At 38.0% G+C, this 27734-nt stretch overlaps 1 protein-coding gene across 1 annotated transcript in view; it reads left to right on the forward strand.

The window, feature by feature from the left end:
- PREX2 (phosphatidylinositol-3,4,5-trisphosphate-dependent Rac exchange factor 2) overlaps window positions 1-27734 on the forward strand; it is a 247513-nt gene that overhangs the window by 1549 nt on the left and 218230 nt on the right. Inside the window, exon 3 of the mRNA XM_014539787.1 lies at window positions 25762-25877. Coding sequence (XP_014395273.1) covers window positions 25762-25877 — 116 coding nt within the window. The remainder of the gene's footprint in view (window positions 1-25761; window positions 25878-27734) is intronic.

A 27734-nucleotide genomic window follows, 5' to 3' on the forward strand; every position in this document is an offset into this window, starting at 1 on the left:
AAGGAACATCGATGTGAGAGAGACACATCTGTTGGTGTCCTCCCGAATGCACCCTGACCAGTCAGGTACGTGCCCTTGACTGGAATTGAACCTGGGACCCTTCAACCCTCCAGCCAACACTCTATCTACTGAGCCAAACTGGCCAGAGCCCTCTTCTGTTTTTTGATCTAAGCTATCTGTGGCAGCTGTTTAGGTCTTAGACCACCTTCCTCTCCTCATTCTACACTCTCTCCCTCATGCATTCATACATAACCAGAGGTTTTACTTCTCATCTTTTCCCAAAAAAGGTTGATTTCATGCCAATGAATTATAAGGAAGGTTCTGGTGATCCTTGTTTCTGGAGAGCCTTTCTTCCTCTCCTCTGGGAAATATTCACAGAAAGGGTATGTCAGAAGCTGACATTATGTCCATTCTACGTGGACAAATAATCAAAATGAGAAATTCTTTAACAGATCATGAGCTCTGTGAGGAACTTTGATAGATTCCAAATTTTGTCCTTTCTCGGGATTCAGTGCAATAGCTCTCAAAGTATCTTTGGTTTGTTTGCAGAGTTCTTATTTAGCTTCAGAAAAGGTTATTTCTTACATTGGATCACTGCTTATTTCCTCCCAAGGACAGGACATGTTTCTAGGCTCTTGATAATGACTTATTTTTACTACCAGGATACTTGATAACCATCGTACTTTTTTCAGGCATTACTTGGCTCCCGGTTAGAGAAATTATAATATTTACTCTAGAAAATCACTCAAAACTTTTTAGCTCGGTGTAATATTTGATAGCTGAATGGATGAGGCAGGTGGTTACTTCACTTACTTCCTGAGAGTTTACCTAACTAGGAGCATTTCTTAGAACCTTGTGTGTTTGAATATTGAGGAATGTCAGCAGAGTGAAGGAGTCCTTCCTTATGGGGACTGTTAGCTGCTGAATCAATCAGGCTGAAAGGCCTAGTTTTATGACATGTTAACCATGTATCTTATTTGATCCATGATGGGAGTAGATTTCTTTAAGGAACATTGACTTCTTCATTAACCAGGTTAAAACCTCCCACTATAATAAGCAATTGCGTAGCCAACACTAGAAAGGTATGTACGTTGGAAGAAGGCCAGCTGAGGTTCAAGTGCTTACTCAACCATTTGTTAACCATACTATTTATTAGGAGATTATTTAACTTCCTTGACCCTCACTCTATCACCTGTAAATTAGGCTTTCTTTTTTTTTAGAGCAGTTTTAGGTTTACAGCAAAACTGAGAGGAAGGCACAGAGGTTTCTCATCTATCTCCTACCCCCACACGGGCCTACCTTCTCCCATTATCAACATTTACCAAAATGGTACATTTTACAAAGAATAAACCAACATTGACCCACTATAATCACCCAAAGTCCATAGTTTAGCTTAGGGCTCACTCTGAGTGTTGTACAGTATGGGTTTGGACATATGTATAATGACATATATCCATCATTACAATATCCTACAGAGTATTTTCTCTGCTCTAAATGTCCTCTGTGCTCTCTGCCTGTTCGTCTCCCTGCTTCTCCTTCCTACCACTGCTAACCACTGATCTCTTTACTTTTTTCAGAACATCATATAGTGGAACCATATAGTATGTATCAAGCACTTTCAGATTGGCTTCTTTCATGTAGTAATATGCATTTAAGTTTCCTCCATGTATTTTCATGGCTTGATAGCTCATTTCTTTTTAGTGCTAAGAATAATATTCCATTGTCTGGAGGTACCACAGTTTACTTATTCATTCACCTACTGAAAGACAACTTTGTTGCTTACAAGTTTTCATTATAAATAAAGCTGCTATAATCATCCATGTGCACATTTGTATGAATGTGTTTTCAGCTCCTTTTGGTAAATACTAAGGAGTGTGATTGCTGGATGGTATAGTAAGTAAGAAACCACAAACTGACTTCCAAAGTGACTGTACCATTTTTCATTGCCAACAGTTGTGTATGAGAGTTCTTATTGCTCCACACCCTTACCACCACTTGGTGTTGTCAGTGTCCTGGATGTTGTCCATTCTAATGGGTATGTAGCAATATTTCAGTCATTTTAATTTGCATATTCCTGATAATGTATTATATGTAGCATCTTTTTATATGCTTATTTGGCATCTGTGTATCTTCTTTGGTGAAGTGTGTGGTAAGGTCTTTGGTATGTTTTGTAAATGGGTAGTTTGTTTTTCTACTGATGAGTTTTAAGAGTTCTTTGTATATTTTATATAATACTCCTTTATTAGATATGTCTTTTGCAAATCTGTGTCTAAGCGCATTCTGTGTGTGTGGTCAAAGAGCATTTGACTGTATTTATGAGGGTGTATTTCTGGCCTCTTTATTATTTTCCAATGATCTATTTGCCTATACTTTCTCCAGTACCACACTGTCTTGATTACTGTAGTTTTACAGTCAGTCTTGCAGTAGGGTAGCATCAGTCCTTCAACTTTATTTTTCTTCTTCGATATTGCATTGGTTATTCTGGATATTTTGCCTCTCCATATACACTTTAGAATCAGTTTGTCAATGTCCATAAAATAACATGCTGGGATTTTGAGTGAGATTGCATTAAATCTGTAGATCAAGTTGGGAAGAACTGACATATGTTTTAAAATGTATTTTTATTGATTTCAGAGAGGAAGGGAGAGGGAGAGAGAGATAGAAACATCAATGATGAGAGAGAATCATTGATTGGCTGCCTCCTGCACACCCCCTATTGGGGATCTGACCCAGAACCTAGGCATGTGCCCTCGACTGGAATTGAACTCAGGATCCTTCTGTCCACAGGCCCATGCTCTATTCACTGAGCCAACCAGCTAGGGCAAGAACTGACATCTTGACTATTGCAACTTCCTATTCATGAACATGGCATATCTCTCCATTCATTTAGTTCTTTGATTTTGTTCACCAGAGTTTTGCCATTTCTCATATAGACCTTTTACATATTTTGTTAGTTCTCTAACCTAAGGATTTCATTTTCTTGAATGCTAATGTAAATGGTATTGTGTTTTTAATTTCAAGTTCCACTTGTCCATTTTTAGTATATAGGGAATCAATTGAATTTTATATATTAACCTTGTATCCTGTAATCTTGCTATAATTGCTTATTGGTTCCAGGAGGTTTTTTGTTTGTTTGTTTGTTTGTTTGTTTGTCAGTTCTTTGGTATTTTCTACATAGACAATCACATCATCTGTGAACAATGGTCTTATGTCTTCCCAATTTGTATACAATTTATTTTCTCTTCTTGCCTTATTACAAAGCAAGAATTTCTAGTAAAATGTTGAAAAGAAGCAATGAGAAGGGACATCCTTGTGTTGTACCTGATCTTAGTGGGAAAGCTTATAATTTATCACCTTTATCAAGTTGAGAAAGGTTCTCTCTATTCTGAATTTACTAAGAGTTTTTATAATGAATAGATATTGAATTTTATCAAATGCTTTTCTGTATCTATTGAAATGATCATGTAGTTTTCCTTTATTAGTCTCTTGATGTGATGAATTACATTAATTAATTTTCAAATGTTGAACCCAGCCTTAACACTGGGGATACATACCATTTGATCATGATATATAATTCTTTTGATAACTTTTTGAATTTGACTTGGTATTTTTTTTAAAGGATTTTGTGTCTATATCATTAGAGATGTTGGTCTATAGTTTCCTTTTCTTGTAATGTCTTTGTACAGTTTTTGGTATTAAGGTAAATCTGGCCTCATATAATGAGTTAGGGAGTATAACCTCTGCTTCTATCTTTTGAAAGAGATTGTAGAGAATTGGTATCATTTCTTCCTTACATGTTTGGTAGCATCCATCAATGAAACCATCTGGTCCTGATGCTTTTTGTTTTGGATACATTGGTTTTAAATATGCTTACGTCTAAGTGTTATTGTGGTGATTAGATAAAATAATGTATGAAAAATGTCTGGTAATAATAATAACAACAATAACAATAGTAATAATATTCCAGGTTGGGATCAAAAGCTTCTTCTAGGTAGCTATGTGTTTCTGAAATGTATATATTTCAAGTTAGATATAATGATTAAATGATTAGAATTTTGTAACAGATATAGTTTAATCCTTGAAACAACCAACCTCTTGGCAGGATTTATCCCTATTATGGATAAGGAGACAGAATGTGGGAATTGTTGGGCACCTTCTTCAAGCTCACCCAGCTAGACTAGTGCCAGAACCAGGTGGTGAAATCAGAATGTCTCATTACCCTGCAGTACATTGGTGGGCTGGACCTATTTGCTTGAAGTGAATCTTAAATCAACTGTAATAATATTCAGCATGTTGCCTTACACATCAATTTTTCATGATTGTCTACTCTAATGAGTGTGTCCACCTAAAGATATTTCTAAATGTGGCAGAAGCTCAATACCCCTTTTACTTTTTTATGTATGATAGAGTAATTAAATATTAAACCTATTTGCAGTACAAACAGGAGGAAAGCTGGAAGGTACAGTGCTAAATCATTTTTAATAGAGTTAAAAATAACTTTATTTAAGGTAACAGAGTTTTATATTATCTCTCATGTGATAAATACTGTAATTTAGCTTTTCTCATACTTCAGATGGAGTGTTTTAGAATTTTGATCATTGCACTATGTCAATTTCACATCCTACTCCTGTTAGTGTTTTTAATATCAAATATGTGATCAATTTCTTTTTTCTTTGATCCTCAACATATGTGCATGTTCACACACACACACACACACACACAGAGAGAAAGAGAGAGAGAAAGAGAAAGAGTTTAATTTCACATCAAACTACTAGGTGGAGCTTTAACTTTTTGTTCAGCACATAGATAATATAATAACATAACTGAAACGGAAATCTTTTGGCCAATTGGATAGTTTAATGTTTTTAACCAGACTGTCACAGTCTGAAGGAAATAACATGAGTAGAAAGAAAGGACTTGATCAGTTTAAATAATCTAGAATTATTTGAAAATCATAGTGCTGTGTTAGAGAATACTTTTCTTTCAAAGGTGAAGTCATGATTCTCATACACATATGAAATGACCAGGGACTGCTGGCTTCTGGTGGGAAGAGCTTCCTTAGCAGCTTTGTTTGAAACTGTGGGCCAGCAGGAAAGCAAATAAATGAAAGGGACAAAAGATGGTGATTTGCTATGTTTTGGCACCTCTGTTATGTTATGTGAGGAATGTTGGTATCTTATTTTTTAAGGGCTTTGAAATTGTTCTGTTTGTTTCTCACTGTGATCAATGAATTTGGAAAACTTGGTTATAGCACTTGATGGAGTTTATATTTTTTTTTCTTGATGAGAATACAGTTCTTATTAGTATTGAATACAAGTATTGAATACAATTCCACATTGCCCTTCTCCCAATTTCCAACTTATCCTTTTTTTTTGGCGGTTGTATTTCTTTTTCTATCTCTCCTAAAGAATCTTCAGCCTTAAACATTTAGGTGCATTTAAAACGTGCTTTAACCTCTTGATCTATGTATAACTTCCAAGTATTTGAAAGCTGTATATTTGTGCAAGATACTTAGTGCACATATGAGAATAAATAAGGGATGAAAAATTCTATCAAATTAAAATTTTATTTCTTTAGTTGGATGCTTAAGCCATTCTTCATTAATAAAAAATATACATAATACACAGTTGCAACAAGCTGTGTGTGTGTGTGTGTGTGTGTGTGTGTGCCTGCATCTGTTGTAGACTCATGAGATTATTTTAGTATAAATTGTAATTGTCCTTTTTTGGAAATCAATACAGAACAGCAAGGCATATTTCCTCTAGGTAATAGTAATTCTTTAAATGGAAAGTACCCTTGGCCATTGTTTCATTTTTAAAGGTTCAAATTATTTTAGTATGATTAATGTGAACAGCAGTTCCCTGACAGTCTTCATAACTATATCCCGTGAGTTTAGGACCTCACTTTGCCCAGTTTATGCTTAAATCCTCTAATTTCAGTTGGATTTAATGCAAATAGTTGTTGTGCTTAACTATGACCCAATTTGGAAACTGTAGTTTTGATCAAACCAGTGTCCTCATAGAGCAGCGGTTGTCAACCTGTGGGTCGCGACCCCTTTGGCGGTTGAACGACCCTTTCACAGGGGTTGCCTAAGACCATCCTGTATATCAGATATTTACATTACGATTCATAACAGTAGCAACATTACAGTTATGAAGTAGCAAACAAAAATAATTTTATGGTTGGGTCACAACATGAGGAACTGTATTTAAAGGGCCAGAAGCTTGAGAACCACTGTCATAGAGATTAGAGAGAATAAATAAATAGGGTCCTCGCCTAGCCACCTGAACTTGTGGAATAGTTTATGAAACTCTCCTTCAGAGATGGTTAGTGCAAACAATCTAAAAATGATTTCAAATATAAAGTTGCTGGTAATGTCAATACTGCCAAATGTCACTGATCACTTCACTCCCATCTTGAAGCCAATAAGAATAAACATTGAAACAAATCCCTTAAGCAGTCCAGGACCAGTCCCTGGAATGTTCAGAATTGAAAGGTCTTACTCTCTTCTTTCTGAAAAGAATTGCCTCCTTGCTGATGGGTAAGCTACTTTTAAAGTTTATATGGGATGAGATGAAGCCAGCGTATTGAACTACTTCTTGAGAGACACATGCTCTGCCTATTTCTAATTGGAAATAGAGGCTTTGCTCTGGGTCAAATGACTAGCTATTCATCTTCAAGGATGGTATTGCCTCTGGGTTTTATATAGAGGCAGCAGGTCCTAAAAACTAAATGACTAGACCTCAGGATTTGGAGATTGAACCATTGTCTTTCAGACTTAAAATAGTGTGAGGCATGGTCACCTCTAAGGATCCTTGCTACTTTTCTAAAGTGCAGGGTTCCTAGTGAAAACAAAACAGGCTCTGTAGTCAGGCAGCCCTAGAGTTACTGTCTACTGGCTGTGATCCTGTAAAGTTAGTTATTCTGTCTTTGTGAGACTCACTTTGTAGACTGGCAAATTGAGGGCACTGATGTCTATCTCATCGAACTACAGTACACTTTCATTCTAGGTTACTGAACCTAACGTACGTAGGATACTGCCCAGCAGAGTGAAGATGCTCATTCATAAGAATCATTATTAATTTGGAATGGTTCTACCTCTGCCAGTAATGAAGTGTGCAACTTCAGGAGAACCACTCAAACCGAAGTTCCTATCAACGGACAAGCCTGGACTCTAAGTTCTCACGGTCACCACAATTGTTAGGCTCTCAACAAATATGAAGTGCCTTTGGGTGAGACTATCAACCATTTTCAGGTTGACCTATTGCCATTGGGAAAAATATCCATGATTATGATTTTTCTGGGTGATTTACTGTTTAAAAAATAAATTACCTTGGATGAGAGGGGGAAATGCTAAAAGATTGCATTTTCACAAAATTTGAAAAACAGTTTCATAGCTCTACACACACCCCCTAAAGCAGTTACTAAAAATGGTGCTTGGTGTTGTATCCCTTGGCTTGGAGCCTTCAACTTCCTATGAGCACATTGAAAATAACACAGGAAATACCTTATTCCAGAGAAGTTAGTTTAGCCTTTCTTCAGGCAGCCTTATCTGTGCCAAATCTAAACCACACTTGAAGATTTATGGATCAAGCTGCATTGGTGAAAAGGAATATGTTGCCTTTGAGTTGGGCTCCAGGACAAGTAGATGCTGTTGAATCAACAGTAAAACTAAAGTCAAGTCATGTCTTTCTACTGCTCAAAACCTCTTAACAGCATCCCATCTCACGCAAGTCCTCAGTCTGGTCTGCACAAATGTGCACCACTGCCTCCTTCACTTTTGACCTCATCTACTGCATTCTGCCCGGTCTCCCGGGTCTTTAGCTTCTTCCCATCAGCCTCCCCAGACAAACTCTGCCTCAGGGCCTTGATACTCTCTCCACTTCTGCTTAGAAGGCTCTTTGCCCAAATACCTATCAATCTTCATGGCTCCTTCCTCACTTCCTTAAGGCCTTTCCTGACACTGTCATCCTCATAGTGAACCTCTCTGACTACCCATGCCATTCCTTCCCCCTTGCATAATTTATTTATTTCTCCTTAGTGATTATTATTATTATGTTCTATTTTATTTATTTATTTTTTAAAAAATATTTTTATTAATTTCAGAGAGAAAGAGAGAGGGAGAGAGGATAGAAACATCAATGATGAGAGAGAATCATTGATTGGCTGCCCCCTGCACCTCCCTACTGGGGATCAAGCCCACAACCAGGGCCTGTGCCCTGACCAAGAATCAAACCGTGACTTCCTGGTTCATAGGTAGTTGCTCAACCATTGAGCCATGCTGGCCGGCATGTTCTATTTAATTTATTTATTTTGTTTTTCCCTCTACTACCTTGTTATAGGAGGTCAGGTGTTTGGTTTATTTACTAGTTATATTTCAAATAGGACCTGGTCCAGAATAGGTTCTCATTACATTTTTATTGAATGAATGAATAAATTAATGTTGATAGTCTGACCAAGGAGAAATGATTCATCAGGACAAACCATCAGAGATCTTAGAGTGTAAGCTCCCCAAGGAAAAGACATTCCCTTGCTAATTCTTGACTGCCTCCACAAAGCTTTGCAAAGCCCTGGGATATAGTGGGCATGCAATTAATACTTATTTTATAAATAAACTAATTTATTAATAATTTAAGCCTCTTAATTGTCACAGTGTCTCCTAAAATAAACCATCATGCTTTGGGAAAATGACTTCTTGTTATAATTTGGCTATCACTTTTGTTTTAGAAACTTAAATAAATTTCTCATTTCTGAGCCTCAATCTTCTTATCTTTAAATGGGCCAATATTATTTTTTAGTGTTTGTATCTAAGAATTAGAATAGTTAAATTATATACAATGTCTGGCAGATAATAAAGTTTCAATAAACACTATGTTATTTTTTTCCTCTTTTTAAATCACCCTAGCTCTAAATGACTCCTATTATACAATTTATGTTTACATTGTTCTCTTTGAGAAAAAAACTTAAAATCTCAGCTGCAACACAACCATCTGTAACAGTAAAACAAATTGTAAATTTATATTCTCTTCCCCCAGTTCCTCCCTAAATGTTAAGCTACACCTGTGCAGGAAGTATTACACCACATAAACAAAGTCTTAATCATTGATTACTACCAAAAAAGAGAAACAGGGAAACATCTACAACTTCCAGAGGAAATTCCAAGCACAAATTCTCACAGTTGCCTCTATTCACTTGTTGTTCCTCCTCTGACCATTGTTTTAACTACAGCTCAAAGAGAGATGCTAGTTTCATGGTACTTTTGCCTCCTTAAAGCAATACACTATCACTGCTGTCCAAGCTTAACGTTTGTAATACTTGCAATCGTTAACCATTAAGCTAAATAACGTAGGAAGTCAAAGATTAAATTCTGGAAGTTAAATTTAAAGAGGAATTTTAAAAACCCATGTGCCACAAAGCTTGACATAGTCCCTTCAATTGTGGCCCTACAAAGCAGACTGTTGGAAGGCATGCTTCATTAACTTTCATCTACATAGGCCTGAAGCAGTGAGCATCATCTTACAAAATTAGAAGTATGGCTGTAGTTTTTCTTATTATTAGGAGTAGAAGATTTGAAAGAGGAATCATTTTAAGGGAATCGTGGTAAGCGAACTAACATAATACTCCAGAGAGATTTCTAAATTTATCCCAATTGTGAACTTGCCCTATTTATCTAAATTCCTGGAATTTATTTTTGTTTTGTGCTGACCAGCCTTTGACTCATTTATTTCATTAGTCATTCTTTGTTAAACTTTAGTTAAGTTTTAAGAGACAGCATTGCTAGAAAATAGCACTAACTGTATATGGGATAATTTGTTGTCTGAGTTGATAAAAATGCCTCTGTTTTGGCAATGTTTTAGTCATTTTCTGGCTCTCTTCAGAATGGTTAAAACTAAAAACAATGTTTTAAGTAAGTAGGGCAACTTCTACACAATTAGAATAAGTATAGAAATGTCTTTAGAATGTTATGCATACTTTTAGAGCAATGTCCTTGGAATGATAATATTTTATGTAGATCTCCTTTTAATCATGATCTCTGAGATTAGCTTTAAAAGATCCTTAAATTCAAATACAATGGCTCTTTAGTTCCATTATCTACATTTTGTTGAGTATATGCTTTGGTTAAGATACCACATCAGGCCATAGCTGGTTTGGCTTAGTGGATAGAGCGTTGGCCTGCGGACTGAAAGGTCCCAGGTTAGATTCGGTCAAAGACATGTACCTTGGTTGCAGGCACATCCCCAGTGGGGGCAGGTGTGCAGGAGGCAGCTGATCGATGTTTCTATCTCTCTATCCCTCTGCCTTCCTCTCTGTAAAGAAGAATCAAAATATATTTTTTAAAAAAAGATAACACATCAGTTCTCTCATCCCTAAACTGTCTGTCAATCCCCATGCAGATCAAATGGCGGGAAATAGCAGTTTTCATTTTCAATATCCTCTGAATTTTCTCTCTCATTCCTCCTTTGCCTTACATGTTTGACTGCATAATGCTTTTAGAAGGAAGATGTGGTGTTTAGAGAATTATGGTTTAGATAATAAGTCTAACATTTTTATTTATTTACTCTGCAAATATTTCCTGAGCACTGCTTTGTTATCTATCCTGAATAACAAATGACCTCAAAACTTAGTAGCCCAAAGTAATGTTCTTATTTTGCATCATTCTCTGTGTTGGCTGGGGCTCAGTGGGTGGTTGTTCCGCTGATCTTGTTTGGGATGTCAGATGAGATTGCAGTCAGATGGTAGGTGGAGCTGGGTCATCCAAGATGGCTTTTTCACTGGCTTGTTGGGCACATTGGGGCTTCTACATGTAGCCTGTCTCTCCAGGGGGTTGTCTAGATTTCTTACATAGTGGCACAGGACTCTAAGAGGCAGTTAGTGGAAACTGCCACTCTTCTGTAAGTCTGGTCTCAAAGTCCCAGGATGTAACTTCTTTTGTATTCTATTGGTTAAAGCCATTCACAAGGCTATTAGCAATTCATAAATATTTTTAAAGGAAGAAAATGAGGGTTAAAGTTCAGAATAGAGAGCTGGATAAAATGTCTCTCTCTCCTCTACAACAGTACAAAACCAGGACAAACTATATACTTATGACATTGTGTGAGCCCTTCAAATTGTTAAGGTCACTGGACCAACCATTACTTAAAATCTGGAGAGAGATAAGCAAGAAGATCTGCAAGGAGAAATAAAATCTGAGTATTTGCTTGCCTTGGACAGACACCACCAAGCACCATAAAAGCTGGTAAGAATATTCATCTAGCAACTTTTAATGAGTCGCTAAAGGCCGCATGTGGAGTATTAATAACTACTATGTAGGGCTAGAATACCATTATGTGCTAGCCACAGTGTCTGGAACAGAGGATGTAGCCATTAAATGAAAGCTGTTGACACTATTTGGAATGTTTGATAATGAAGGCAATATTGTTATGCTTTTCTCAGTACATTTACTTAATTTATATTTTCACACATATTGAGCAAATTAAGTAAATTGGTTGAATATTTTTGTCTTCATCACATAAACAGGAAAACTACGTCTGAATATAAAGTGACTTTTTCAAGACTATTTCAATTCTGTCTCTCAAGAGGGATCCCTATTTTGCAAAACAACACATGATGAATCAACCAATATTTACTGAGTACCTTTGTTCCCAGGCAAAACATGCACATACACAGACACACTCACATATACACATAAACTTTAAAGTAGATACAGGTTGACTGCCTCATTTTTCTTCCTTTCCCTTATCATTTTATCTCTGGAGTTGGTGCTTCAGTTTGCAGGTTATATTCCTTGGCCTGTGCCCCTCCCCCATCCTTCCACAGGCACACCTTGCATCAATTGAGTACCTAAGGCAAAAGTGGCTAACAGATGTGTGGGCTCTGCTGTACTTTGGTATTGTAATTTCCTATCACTGAAAAAAATGTGAAGTGTCACCAAGGAGTCCAGGGGGGTTTCCTGACTAGCAATGCCTTTGAAGTTGAGGAATATTTCACGACAGAGGTTTTTAATTGCAAAGAATCTTAATCACGTGGAGAAGTATACCTTTGAAATATTTTTCTCTGAACCGTACATTTACCAGCTCAGGAGCTTCTTTCTAAGAAATGATACTTTAATTTCGATGCATTTACTTCCCTTACATTGCTGCCGTTCTATTCTTAGTCTTATTTATTACATTCTGAAAATTAGGCTACTTGCCTTAAGCTATTCTATATAAATGTGTTTACTCCCCACATCCGTTATTTTAGAGATGCAATTTTAGCCTTTAATTGAAGAAAACAATCTAAAGTGGCTCTGACTGAGATTTTCTGGGTTTATTCTCCTGCCGTCTCTGCAGGAGCTATTCTCCACTTCAAAAATCTGACAATCTCCACTAATGCTAATTCTGGGTCTAAAGAGACTTTACTTCTAAATTCAATTTTCCTAACTAATTCCATTTGCTGAAAGTTTGAATAAACTGGACTTATCTTAAAATGGATATTTGACCAGGCAAAAGCCAACACAAGAGCAGTGAAAAGTTTGTCATTGGTTTAAGACAGGAGAATGATTCTGTTCAAAGTTCATGTCAAAAATACATTGCCATAAATGTCTCATTATTTATCCCAGTTAGAGGTAAGATTATTTGTTGTGTATGTGTGTGTGTGTGTGTGTGTGTGTGTGTGTATGTGTGTGTGTGTATATATATATATATATACATACCAGAAACATATTTTGTCTTTGGTTATAGTAACACCACACACACACACACACACACACACACACACACACGATCATTGAAGCCCAAGTAAAATGACATTCATTAGGAAACCACACTCTTTTGAATGAAGGTCAATTCTGAAATAAATTTAACATTTCAAGTACAGACCCTTTACTTAAAACACCATCACTAATTGCAAGTGGATGCTTTGATATCAACCTGGCCTGAATGAATTATCTGCCATATCTGTGACTATATTAATAATTATTACACATGTCTGTCTGTCTGTTAATACATCTTTGGCCCCAGGGTCTCTTAAGATTTGGGTTGCACATTTAGTTTCTAGGTTGCTTGTTTTGTCCAGTCTTTGTCTTTAGTAGTGTTAGTATTGCCATTAATAAATTTGATTTTGATTTGAGGAAAGACCTACTGTTAATGTTCTTTTATCTTTTCCACATTTGCATGTGGGGTTAAAACCCCTGGATAACCAATAATATTTGCTCATCACAGAGGAAATACCGGGTGAGGAAGACTGTACTGGGTCATGCAAGTCAGGTGAGGTCTCTTGAGCCGACCACGTGGCAGCCTTACATTTGCGTAAAGGAAAGCTTACAGAGGGTAAATTGGATAGGGAGGAAGAACTCATCTAGAAGCTGGGATTGCACAACATATTACATGACACTGAAGAGAAGTTTAGTGCAGGTAACGAAGAATAAGGGTGGGGGTGGAGGGTGGTTGCAGCCTCCGTGATAAAGATTATGGTTATGGTAACGCTGATCTAGATAAAAGATAAGAATTATAAAAAATGGCAAGTTTGCCCAGCCAGTGTGGCTCAGTGGTTGAGTGTCGACTTATGAACCAGGAGGTCACGGTTCCATTCCAGGTCAGGGCACATGCCCAGGTTGTGGGCTCCATCCCCAGTGTGGGGCGTGCAGGAGGCAGCTGATCAATGATTGTCTCTCATCATTGATGTTTCTATTTCTCTCTCCCTCTCCCTTCCTCTCTGAAATCAATAAAAAAATATTTTTTAAAAATGACAAGTTTTAGTGTCAAGAACAGCATTTTTTTTTCTAGGAGAGTTGTGTGCCAAGCTACTCAATTTTGGAAAAATAAGAATCCCAAATATGCTTTCATCTCTGCTTTAGTGAGAAGCCTAGAAAAAGGCCTAAGGCAGCTTCATAAGTCATCTTCAGTTTTGGTTAAAAACAAACAAGCACATTTTTTAAAAAAAAATCCCACATTTCACCCATCCAAAAGTTTTCTTAGAGTCTAATAAATAGTATTCATTTTAAAAGAAGCATGTAAAAAACTTTCCTTCACGCACCCAAGAGCAATAGCTCTTGTGAAAAAGGATTTACTGGAAATTTCTGACATAATCAAGGACAACTTTTCCATATCTAATTTGACTCTATTTTCCCCATTTTTAAAAAAAGGAAAGTTTGTACTACGGATAGGCTATTCCTCAAAGATATCTCAAATGAAGCTATCAAATATATTCTCTAATGCCTGAAAAAAATTTAATATGCTTTTTATTGATACTTAGAGAGAGAGGGAGAGGGAAAGAGATAACAAGAGACATAGATTGGCTGCCTCCAAAAGCCACCCAGACTGGGGATAGAACTTGCAACCCAAGCATGTGCCCTGATCAGGAATCAAACCAGCGACCTTTTGGTGCCCAGGCCAATGCTCAACCAACTGAGCCACACCAGCCAGGGCCCTATAAAATTTTAAAGACCATGTCAATCACATCAAAGTAGTCCTTTCCTTTTTAGCAGATTATTTTGAATTCTAGGAAAGGAATATAAAGTGAAAAATACTTTTCCTCTATTCATAAAAATAGGGGTTAAGGTCAACATTAATAAGTAAGCATTTTATTTGTGACAACATTTAAGGCATATTTTGATTTTAAAGCACTATGAGAACCTTCTGCTTTTAAAAGAGGTGGGGGGAGCAATTTTTGATTTTTAGAGTCTATGGTTGAGAACACAAGGACTATGGTTCTGACACCAGTCCAGTTTGTATGTTTTTTCCACACCATGAAGCAATTCTGTGACACCAATTGGATGTCCTACAATTCAAATCTACTCTGACACTGTCCACCTGAGGCAGTGTCAGATCCCATAGGTTAAGGACTCACTCCTAGAAGATTGCCTCTGCCACACATACATACATACATACATACACACACACACACACACACACACACACACAGATCACAAGTCCATGTTGACACCTGTGCTTCTGACCCAGCAGGTATAGATAAGAGGTTCTTTGGGCCTCCTCCTTGGGCTTGATTAATTTGCTAGAACAGCTCACAGAACTCAGAAACATTTTACTTACCAGATCAACAGTTTATTGTAAAGTTACTAGAGGCTCGGTGCACGAAAATTCGTGCATGGGCGAGGCAGGTCCCTTAGCCCGGCCTGCACCCTCTCCAATCCGGGAGCCCTCGAGGGTTGTCTGTCTGCCGGTTTAACCCTGCAGGATGGGGCCTAAACCAGCAGGTGGACATTCCTTTTGCAATCCAGGACTGCTGACTCCTAACTGCTTGCCTGTCTGCCGGCCTGATCGCCACCTAACCACGCCCCTGCTGGCCTGATGGCTCCCAACTGCCCTCCCCTGCCAGCCTGATTGCCCCTAACTGCCTCTGCCTTGGCCCCCAGCTCCGTGGGTTTGTCTGGAAGGAAGTCAGACATCTGGAAGATGTCTGGTCACCCAGTCTAATTAGCATATTACCCTTTTATTAGTATAGATAATTGAGGAACAGCCCAATGAAATCAATGCATAAGGCAAAGTATGGAAAAGGGGCATTGAACTTCCATGTCCTAACCAAGCATGCCACTCTCCCAGCACCTAGAGGTGTTTACCAGCCTAGAAGCTCTTCAAACTCCATCCTTTGTGTTTTTGTGGAAGTTTCATTAGATAGGCATGCCTGAGCAACTGATTGGCCTCTCTTCCCTCCCTCTCGTCCCTCCCATCATGAAGACCCCACCCTGATGACCTCATCTAAAGTTAATTACCTCCAAAAGGTCCCATTTACAAATATCAAAATGGGGATTAGGACTTCTATTAGGACTTCAACACATGAATTTGGGGGGAACACATTTCAGTCCATAGCAGTGAGCTTCTTAGATCTGTAGGTTTATAGTTTTCATCAACTTTGGAAAAATTTTTAGCTATCATGTTTAATTTCGGATAATTTCTACTGCTATGCCTCCAAGTTCACTAGTATTTTCTTCTGTAGTGTCTAATCTGTTTTTCATTCCATCCAGTGTATTTCATTTTAGATATTGTATTTTTCATCTCTAGGGGTTTGATTTGGGTCTTTTTAATATATTTTTTTCTCTGCTCCTTACCCTCACAGTTTCCTCTACCTTCTTGAACTTAAGGGGTTTATTTATAACATCCTTGTCTATTAATTCTAATATCTTCTTTCTGGGTCTATGGATATTGATTGATTTTTCTCTTGAAATATGACTATAGCTCATTTTCCCCCTTTTTTACTGGCACTCAATAAAAATCAGTTAATTTTTATTGAGTGCCAGTCATTGTGAATTTTACATTGTTCAGTGCTGGATATTTTTGTATGCCCTTACATATTTTGGGGCTTTGTTCCTGGACAAATAAAATTACTTAGAATCAGTGTGACCCTTTGAGATTTCTTCTCAATCTTCATTGTAGCAGGTTTAACTTGGGGATAATCGGCCTGCTACTAAACATGCTACCTGATGGCTCATTTATTAGATCCTTCCACTCTGCCCGGTAGGAACATGAATTATTCCTGGCTCTACGAGATCCGAGGGTTGCTCTATCTACTTCCCTCTGGTGGTCTTTCCTCAGCCTTATTTTTCTCATGTGAATACACAGATCAGTTCTTAGGAAAAGACTTGAGAGGGCCCCTGAGCAGATCTGCCAGTCCCTCTCTTTGCATTTCTCTTCTCCCCAGCACTCTACCCTGATAATTATACCAGCCTTGGCCTCCTTCATTCTGTTTCCTCAATCAGTGAGATTTCTGGACTATTTGAGCTCCTCCTCCTAGATGTTAGCCTGGAAAAGGCTCCCTAGGTCATTCATTGGTCTCATTTTTCTTGTTTCCCTGTGTTAGGAACCACTGCTCTGAGCTGCCTGTTGTTTCATATAGCAGGTCTGCTTTCCTATTTGTTTAAGATGAGAGGCTAAATCCAGTTCCTCATGTGCCATCATGGCCAGAAGTAGAGGTCTCATTTCCCTACCACATTTGTTACACATTGAATTTGTACATATATTGTAATATATCTATTAACTGTTCTGTTACTCTGATATAGTTGCCTGTTTATGTGCTAATAACACATTATTTTGATCATGGAGTCTTTATGTTAAGTTGTAATGTTTGCAAGGCCAATCTATCCTCTACTTTTCATATTTTTTTAATGCTCTTAGATATTTTTATGATATATTTTCCCTTTTTAGATCTTGTTATATGACCTCAAGTAATAGATTACAATTACATTTAATTAAGCACTTTATTGTTAGAAATACTGTTTCTAAACCATATTATAAATGAATTGTATTTTCTGTTTGTTTCTTGCTCATAATTCCCAGTATAGAATAAAGCTACTAATTTTTGCACATTATCTTTTAAGAAGTAATCAAATCTCCTTTTTATATCATATCATATTGACAAAAAGATAATTTAATTTCTTCTTGTTCAATATTGACTGATATTTTTATTACTTTCACTTGGTATATTCCCTAAAACTGCAGTTCCCTGGAACTATGAGTCAGTGTTGTTTAGTAAGGATATTACTAAAGGATATTTCTTTCTTGTTCCTGATTTTGATGAAAATGGCTTTAGTGGTTCACCATTTGGAATAATATTTGTTGGCTCATCATATAAAAGCCATTTATTTAAATGCCTTCTTAGAGTTCTTACTAGAATTTCTGTTATATTTTATCAAGTGCCATTTCAGAATGTATTGAAATGATGAAAAAATTTTCTCCTTAGTGTGCTAATTAGTGAATTATGTTAATTGGGATATTTTCACATTGAACCCTCTTCTATTTCTAAATTAAATCTTCCTTGATCATTTTTTAAAAATATATTTTATTGATTTTTCACAGAGAGGAAGGGAGAGAGATAGAGAGCTAGAAACATCAATGAGAGAGAAACATCGACCAGCCGCCTCCTGCACATCCCCCACTGGGGATGTGCCCGCAACCCAGGCACATGCCCTTGACCGGAATCGAACCCGGGACCTTTCAGTCCGCAGGCTGACGCTCTATCCACTGAGCCAAACCGGTTTCGGCCCTTGATCATTTTGATACACTGTGAGTAGACTGAATTCTGTTATTGTCAGATACTGTTAGATTGGATTAAAAAACAACAGGGTTTTTTTTTCTTCCAGAATTTGTACAGTGATGAATGAGTAGCTTTCCTCCTTTTTATATCTTCTTTAACAAGTTTTGTTATTAAATTAAACTGGGCCCTTAACATAACTAAGGAGACATCTAGAAAAATCAATGGTCTGGATTTAAAATTCTAAAAAATAAAATTATATCAAGAAGAATCCAATTATTGGCACCATATTTTTTAAAAGAAAATATGGCTTGCATGCATACAGATGTGCGAGGAGAGAATGTCAGAGGTGAAAGCAACCTGCCCAGGATATGCAAATGTTTCAGTTGTTTATGGATAGCATTTCCCTCCTCTTTCGGTTTGTCACTCCTCCCTCATCCCTGAGATTTACTACCCACGTGTCAACCTGAGCTGGGCTCAGCTGCAGAGTAGTTTTGTACTTTTTGCTGCCAAACCTAAGAAGCTGGAATATACAGTCTCTTAGGGCTTAGCAGTTGTTAAAGTGAGAAAATCCTCTCTGGCAACTGCTGAGGGAATGTATGAATGTCAGGGAATGAGGAGATCCTGGGGGCAAAGAATGGCTCTTCAGAGACACAGATGTGCGACCTGCGAGGCAGGCCCACTTAACATTCTGGTCAGCAGCTGTGGTGGGTGTCCTGGAACTCAGAATGCTTCCTAAAACCCTGGGCCCTCAACTGTAATAAACATTTTTTCTCTTTTATAGCTGATTCTGCGGCCAGAGCAGTTCTCGTAACCTCCAGAGCTGCCGCGGTTGTAATGGAAGGAATATGTGGCCTTTCCCCTCCCATCCATGTGTTCTTTACCTTAACAACCTCACTGGGACCGGGTGTCTTCTTTCCCTCTCTCTCCCAGCCCCCCAAATTTGTCCCTTATTTCTGCCTCATCTCCTCTGCCTTTCCAGCTTTGCCTTCACTTTCTCCATATATTGTTCTCAGCTCAGTTTAGGCTGGAATGCAGTCCAACACTGGCAGTCCTTGCAGCACTTTAAATGCCATGATGTGGAGTCGGTTCATAATATTGGCAGCAATAGGCTTGCAGTGATGGCAGCAGCACAGTGGACTCAGAGGTGGCAATTCTGATGGGGGCAGATTGGGCAAGGGTGCCAGCAGTTTCCATGGTGACATTGTTGGCTTCACGAGAAGTAGGGAATGAATAATGGTCATGAATAGAGACTTTTCCATGGTTAGTTGCGACCCTCCTTCCACCTGGGATGGACATTGTAATTGCCTTCCTAGCATCCATTCACTCCCTTCCCATTGGCTTGGGAGAGATTGAACTCCCCTCATTTCTAGGAATGGGACCTGTTTTGATCTAAGCCATTCATTACAAGTTCTCACTATAACAGCTAGTTCAAGGTTAAGCCATAACTCAGCTCTAAGCTAATTAGTGCACAGAATTACTTTAGTGATAGTGATTGTTGAAGGGATGGGCACATGCCATTAAGTGGTCCAGTTAGAGGCAGTGTTCATGACTTCTGTTAGATGTTGTTGATGTTTCAGTAATCCATTGCTCAATAAACAAAAAAACACTACAAAATGTAGTGTCTTAAAACATCAATGATTTATTATTTCTCTTAATTTTGTGAGTCAACAGTGTGAGTGTTTCTTCTGGTCTTACCTGAGGTCATTCATTTGGTTGCAATCATATCACAGTTCACTTGTGACTGGAGGATCCCAAATGGTGTCACACTCATGTCTGACAATTGATACTGACTATTGGTTGGAGTGCCATGACTCTCTTCCATGTAGCTTATCCCACAATAGGGTACCCTGGGTATTTGCCTAACATGTTGATTTTAGGTTTTTAAGAGTGGAAGTTAAAAGTTCTTTTAAGGTTTAATCTCTGGAACTTGCATATCATCACTTCTATCATATTCTGTTGGTAAGGGCAATTAACAAAGCCAGCTAATATTTAAGCTAGAGAAAAAAACCGACTTCATTTCTTAATGGGAGCAGCAGAATTGTCAATTACTAAGTGATGTGAACACAAAGAATCATAATTCATTAAGGGACATTAGCTATCCATAATGGTTAAGTAAGGCTAGTTATGCAGTATAAGTTACATATGCTGCATAATTTATTGTCCAGTATTATCTTTAAAAAATTATCATGTAGATTCCTCTATCTGGTGTATTCCAGTTTTCATAATTTTCTCTTTAGAACTGGCTTTCTGTTCTGTCACATCTCAGTGTGTGTTACACTTATTTTAGTGTATGTGTACCTATCTCCCAATTTGAAATTACCTATAGATTCAACATAATTCCTATTGAAATCCCAGCAAAGTAATTAGTACATATTGAAAAACTTATTCTAAAGTTGATATGGAAAGACAAAATAGCCAACTTAATATTAAAGGAGAACAGAATCAGAGGATTGTTAATACCTGACTTCAAGACTTATGATAAATCTAGGGTAAGCAATACAGTGTGGAACTGGTGAAAGAATAGACAAATAGATCAAGGTACTAGACTAGAGAGCACAGAAATAGACCCACACAAATATAATAAATTAATCATTGGAAAAGAAGCACAGGCAATTGAATTAAGATTAAATTTAAAGGGTAATTTTTTCAACAAATCGTGCTGAAAGAACTACATCCACATACAAAAAAATCTAAACACAAACCTTAGACCTTTCACAAAATTAACACATGGATCATGAACCTAAGTGTAAAATGCAAAACTATAAACCTCTGAGAAGATAACATAGGAGAGAAAATCTAGGTGACTTTGGGTCTGGCAATGATAAATCCACACATTTTTAGGTACAACACCAAAAATGTGATCCATGAAAGAAGAAATTGATAAATTAAACTTCATTAAAATGAAAATCTTCTGCTGTGCAAAATGACAATGTCAAGAGAATTAAAAAAAAACAAGCTACAGGGGGGAAATATTTGCAAAAGACACAGCTGATAAAGAACTGTTATACAAAACTAGAGGCACGAAATTCACAGCCCTGCTTCATCCAGAAGGTCATCCGGTAGGTTGTCCAGATGGTCTTTCCAATGTTTGGCCGTCTGGTCTAATTAGCATATTATGCCTTTATTATTATAGATATATACAGAACCCTTGAAACTCAATAATAAGAAAACAACCTAATTAAAGAATGGGCCAAAGACCTTAATAGACACTTCCCCAGAGAAGATATACAGATGACAAGTAAGCACCGAAAAAGATATTTAACATCATAAGTCATAAGGGAATTGCAAATCAAAACATGAGATGCCACTACATACCAATTACATGGCCAAAATCCAAAACCCTGACAACACTAAAAGCTGGAGAGGATGTGGAGCAACAGGAACTATCCTTCATTGCTGGTGGGAATGAGAAATGATACAGCCGCTTTGGAAAAGAGTTTGGCAATTTGTTACAAAGCTAAATATACTCATGATCCAGCAGTCACACTCCTTGGTATTTACTCAAATGAAGTAAATAAGAATTTAAGTTTCCTCCATGTCTTTTAATGGTTTGATAGCTCATTTCATTTTACCACTGAATAAAATTTCATTGTCTCGGATTGACACCCTATGTCCACACAAAAACCTGCACGCAAATGTTTATAGCAGCTTGATTCATAATTGCCAAAACCTGAAAGCTTCCAAGAAGTCCTTCAATAGATGAGTTAGTAAACAAACTGGTCCATCTCCAGCGGTTCTCAACCTGTGGGTCGCGAACAATGAAAATATATCCTGCATATCAGATATTTACATTATGATTCATAACAGTAGCAAAATTACAGTTATGAAGTAGCAACGAAAATAATTTTATGGTTGGGGGTCACCACAACATGGGGAACTGTATTAAAGGGTCGCGGTATTAGGAAGGTTGAGAACCACTGAATTCTAGACAATGAAATTTTATTGAGTGGTAAAATGAATGAGCTATCAAGCATTAAAAGATGTGGAGGAAACTTAAATGAATATTGCTAAGCGAAAGAAGCCAATCTGAAAAGGTTACATACTGTATGATTCCAACTATATGACATTCTGTAAAAGGCAAAACTATGAAGTCAGTAAAAAGATCAGTGATTACCAGGATCTTGAAGGGAGAGATAAACAGGTGGATTTTTAGGGCAGTGAAATTAGTAGGATACTGTAATGGTGGATATACGTCATACAGTTGTTAAAACCCATAGAATGTGCAACACAAGGAATGGACCCTAATATAAACTATGTACTTTTGTTGTAATAATGCATACATATTAGCTCATTAAATGTAACAAATGTACCACATTGATCAAGATAATAATAAGGGAAACTAAGGGTGGGGTGAGGGTGGGATAGAAGGTGGTTTATAGAAACTCTCTTTACATTCCACTCAATTTTTCTATAAATCTAAAACTGTTCAAAAAATAAAGTCTAATAATTTTTAAAAATAGATACAAGAAAGCTATTTCATAATGTTTTATTTTATATTTATATGAGTCCAGAAGTACTCCAGTAAAAAGGCAATTATTCTCCAGTACAATGGGTGGCCTAATACATTATATATCTGTTTTCATTAAACTTATTTTTGTACTTTGGTAATTATAATTTTTTTCCTAGTTTATTATAATGTATTTCTTTCACTGCTTGAAATGATTGCTTTGGGAAGAGCGTGGATGGATTTGATTATGTTATTGACACATTTCAGGTGAGATGAATGATACTTCTTTGAGAATACAACAATATTAATGTAATATTTGTAGTTTCTTTGTGTCCCTTACATGGACTCACAGTCCATAATGAAGCTCATTTACTCAGAAAGCATTGGTTTAGAGATAGACTGATTAGGCACTTGGGAGGCCAATAGAATTCCAGTGCATTTTATTCTTCTATTTATTCATTTATATATTCAATCAGCAAATATTCATTTCACTACAGCTACATGCTAGATTCCCAAGAGGCTCAGGGTACACATGGGTGACACAATCTTTTTCTTCAGGACACTGGTCTGGTAATGAGTTCCATCAGTTGAACTGGCAGTTGTGATAAAGTATAGTCGGTGCTATGACAGGAGAAGGACTGTACTATGGGCATTGTACTATGTGGCTGGGGTGCATTTGCACAGTGAGGTGTGGCATGGAATGCCGCCAGAGAGGTTGGTCAGCAATGACATTGTCTTTATCTTGAAGTACTTGAAACAGGATCAGAAAACCGCATGTATTCAAGAAAAAACAAAACAAAACACACCTCTCGACCTCTTATTCCTGATGATCATGGAAGCAACTCCTCAAATGCTCAGACCAGTCTGACACAGGAACAGCCTCAGAGTGCCTCACCCTTCTCGCTTCCTCACTCGGATCTTATCTGTGAAAACCTTTAGGCACTTATGCACGGGCAATGTGGGCGTGCAGGGACCACGCAGCAATCCTTGGCCAGTTGAGAATAGGAAATAATGAAGAGATGCTTCCCTCTTCCCTCCTCCAGGCTGGCAGTGCTGGAGGAAGGTCCTATAGGAGAGACTCGAGCATCCAGTTCCCCAGAGGGGTGGCCAGCTCTGTTGTTCATTCTTGTACTGGTGTTCCCTCTTTCTCTATTTCACTTTTTCTTCCCCGCACTCCTGCTCCCTGGGATCACATGACCATACATATTATCTTCACATTAGCCAGTGTGGAAATGAACACATCTTTAAGAACTTTAGAGTCCTGCTAGAATAATCCTACCCAAACATTTATTTAGTTTTATATGTCATACACATTGTATCTAAAACTAAAACATGGCTATGAAAACTATATTTTATCCTTTAGGGCAATACTAAAATCCTTGAATTGGTATGATAGAAATAATTACATGTTACAGTACATTCTATGCTTGTTACGACTAAAATATAACTGAATTAACAAGTCTTTTTAGAATTGCTTCTTGTCCAAGACTCTTAATTATACATTATATAGCTCAATGTGTCTGATCTATATCTATATCTATATCTATATCTATATCTATATCTATATCTATATCTATGTCTATATCTATCTATATTTATATCTATCTATCTCTATATATTTATTGTTGTTGTTAATCCTCACCCAAGGATATTTTTCCATTGATTTTTTAGAGAGAGTGGAAGGGAGGGAGAGGGGAATGAGAGAGAGAGAGAGAGAGAGAGAGAGAGAGAGAGAGAGACATGAGACACACATTGATTGGTTGCCTCCTGCACACTCACTGGAGCCTGGGGTCGAACCAGAAACCCAGGTATGGCCCCTTGACCAGGAATCGAATGTGAGACCTTTGGTGCTGGGACTGATGCTCTAACCACTGAACACAGCAGCCAGGGCTGTAATATTTTTATACCAGTATGATTTAGAATCATCTAACATAGTCCAAAGTAGTGAAAAAATACCAGAGTCAATTTTACTTGTAAATAAAGAACAGTCTGTCTCTTAGAATTCTTTATTTAACTAGAGATTTTTTTCAATGCTGTTATCTTAATAAATGTCAGCATCCAATTTTATTTATGACCTTACCTAGTATTGAAATGGCAGGAAGGCTAACATGATCTCTATCTGATATATGACCACGGAAGCCATTGTCTTACAAAGAAACATCCTTGGGTTTTTCCTTTAGTCCAGGAGTCCTTCTATCAGCCTGACCAGGGAAACCTACTCTGCCCTGTGCGTTGGCTCTTTGAACCGTATGATAATGGGTTCTAACCATGCCAAGTTCACGCATCTGAAATACATTTAATGGCTGAGCAACTTTACTACTCAGCAGCCTCTTCTATCTTCTCTTCTCCCATCTCCTTTTTATGGGATGCTTCAACCTCATTAGCATTTCAGGAAAAAAAACCTGGATCCTGTCCATCATTTTTGTTGTCGCTTTCCTTTTCCTGGCAGACAGAGCATGAAGTTTCAATAGAGGAAGCGGGGAGGGATACAGCACATTCAGAGTTTATGAAAGACCTTATTTACCATTAAAGTGAAGGTTTCCAGACACTCCAGCCCTGTTTTCTTATGCTCTTCTGTCTTTGATGAGGAATTAAGGACTCCAGCCAGGGCTACAGAAGACACCGAGAGCTGTCTGGCAGAAGGCACTGGCCAGTGCCCTGAAGCCGATCGTTATTACGAATGATGCTGGGGGGTACACCGAGGAGCGGAAGAGTGGGCAGAAACCATTGATAATCCCCTTACAGGGGCACTTCTGAGAGGAGTCTGACTCTGTACACTTAAGCGAATATTTTCCTGCTAGCTTCCTTTGCACATTTTTTTTTTGCAAAGCACTCATTACAGTTTGCCTTTTTTAAAAAATATATTTTATTGATTTTCTACAGAGAGGAAGGGAGAGGAATAGAGAGTTAGAAACATCGATGAGTGAGAAACATTGATCAGCTGCCCCCTGCACACCCTCTACTGGGGATGTGCCCGCAACCAAGATACATGCCCTTGACCGGAATCAAACCTGGGAACCTTCAGTCTGCAGGCCGACGCTCCATCCACTGAGCCAAACCGGTTAGGGCACAGTTTGCCTTTTAATAGAATTACTCCATTCCATTCTACTCAATTGTAAGTCTTTAGAATAGAGGCTTTCAGATGTTAGTGTGTCTAAGAATAATCTGAAGACCTTGTCAGATTAGTTTAGGGCTCACATCTTTGAGATTCTCATTCAATACACTTGGGATGGGGCCCGGAAATGTTCATTTTAACAAGATCTCAGGGAACTGTCATACATTTGTCTATGACCCACCTTGAGAAACATTTGCCTAGAGATCAAGGTCTCTGTGGTCTTATGCCCTAGCACTATGCAGTACACATAGAGGTCCTCAGTACCTGTGCGTGGACCTGAGGCGCATGCTCCGGGTGGGTAAAACCCCATTGGTGGTTCAAGCTCAATGGTGGCTCAAGCTCTCAGAGGTAAGACCGAGTCTCTAGGGGGTGGTGCATAGACTAATTTCCTTTCTTGGTAGAAAGAAATTAGATAAACAGTTCTCCAATTGGGAACAATTAGTAAGAGAGAAATACTTCTGGGAGAACACCTGATAGAAAGCATGATCTATGTACTTACTTTTTACATTAGAGGGGCATGCAGACCTAGGGGGGAGGAAATGCATTCATGTTTGATTTTCCCATTCATTACTGGAGGCCCGTTTCCCATGTCTTCCGTTTATTCCTTTTGTTTATTGTTTACTAGGTGCTGTGAAGGCAGCTCTTTCATGTGCCTTGTCCTTTGTTCTTCTGCCACAGGGTGTGAAGCCATTTACTTCTTTCTTCTTTGCTCATGGCTGCCTCTAAAGAGACATGTGCAAAAGAAAGAGGAAAAGCACATCTTGCCCATCAGCTGTTCACACATCAGTCAAACACGGGGTCCTTCATATAAGAAGACAAGGACAGCCCCTGTTTGTTGCATTCGGAGGGGTACAGTGATTCATCACAAACTATGCTCTCTAACGACATCATCTGCAGAACTGATAGTTGTTTTAATATCAATAATTGGAAAGCATCTTTGTTTTTTTAGAGTTTTGCTAATGCTTTCAACTATTGGAACAGATTAATATGCCACATTCTTGCATCAGAACCATTCACTCTTCAGTTTATTTAAATGTCATTAGTGTGGACTGTTTAAAGTTGTAAGTAGGAAAAAATGCCTCTGAAAAATACACGTGAATAGTATCAAGACAAAAATATATATGGTTTGTTTTGCTTGCTTGTGCTTTGGCTCTTTGATTCTGGTATTTTTTTTCACTATTTTTGCCTATGTTAGATGATTCTAAATTATACTAGTATAAAAATTAAGTGGAAATAGTCATTGCCCATTAGCTCCTGGATCTGTTTCCCAGTGAGAAAAGGCAATGAACATAAACATTAAAATCAAGACACGCTCTTGATTTTAAGAATCTATCTGCATCTTTTGATGAGCATTCACTAACAACTCTGTCTCTTTAATTAGGGTCAGTGTCTTAAGTTATAGCATCTCTTAGAAACAAAACCGGCACATATATTCTTGCCCCTGGTTGGATTTACATACTATCTAGATGTTGAAAAAAAGTTACAGACTTGCAAAGGGTCTCCCTTCAAAACAGCATAGAGCAATGGTGATGCTCATTGTATTGGAGCTTATTGCATAGGCCAGGGCTGTCACTTTCCCATAGTGTCTTTATTTATTATGCTAATTGACTCTCCCAGTGCAGCCAGGAGGGGATCAGCCCTGTGAAAAATTTTTTTTTGGGGGGGGGGGGGAGTGGGGAAGGTGGGGGTTAAAAGCAAACCTGTTTTGTGCCTGAATAAAACAAAAAAATCAATGTCGTTTTTTTTTCTCTTTTCCCCCCAAAAAACAGGAGGGTCAATACCATGGTTGTTTTTGTTCCCATCCAGTTATGTAACCGTGGGGACTTGCTTCATTGCTTTCAGGATTTGTACAAAACACATTAAAGCTAAACAATAGGCGGGAGTCCCAGGAGCGACCCACGGAGCTGTGTCTTTGAGTCTGTCCTCCCTCCTAGGTTTGGGGATCTCCCATTAGTTCCATCTCAAGTGCTGACTGTGAGTGAGCGAGCGTGTGTGTGTGTGTGTGTGTGTGTGTGTGTGTGTGTGTGTGTGTGTGTGTTTAGTTAGCTGGCACGCAACACACTTCCCCAGGGTTGTGTTTCCTTTTTCCTGAGATTTGGCGAAGGGTAAAGGGTCGGAGTCACATGGATACAAAGCATTTGATTAATGTCCAAGTCACCGCGGTGGCTGCCAGAGCCGCCTCCCCTCTAGCCCGGACCGTGTGAG

This window comes from Myotis brandtii, unplaced genomic scaffold (genome assembly GCF_000412655.1).
Source record: "Myotis brandtii unplaced genomic scaffold, ASM41265v1 scaffold23, whole genome shotgun sequence".
NCBI lineage: Eukaryota > Metazoa > Chordata > Mammalia > Chiroptera > Vespertilionidae > Myotis > Myotis brandtii.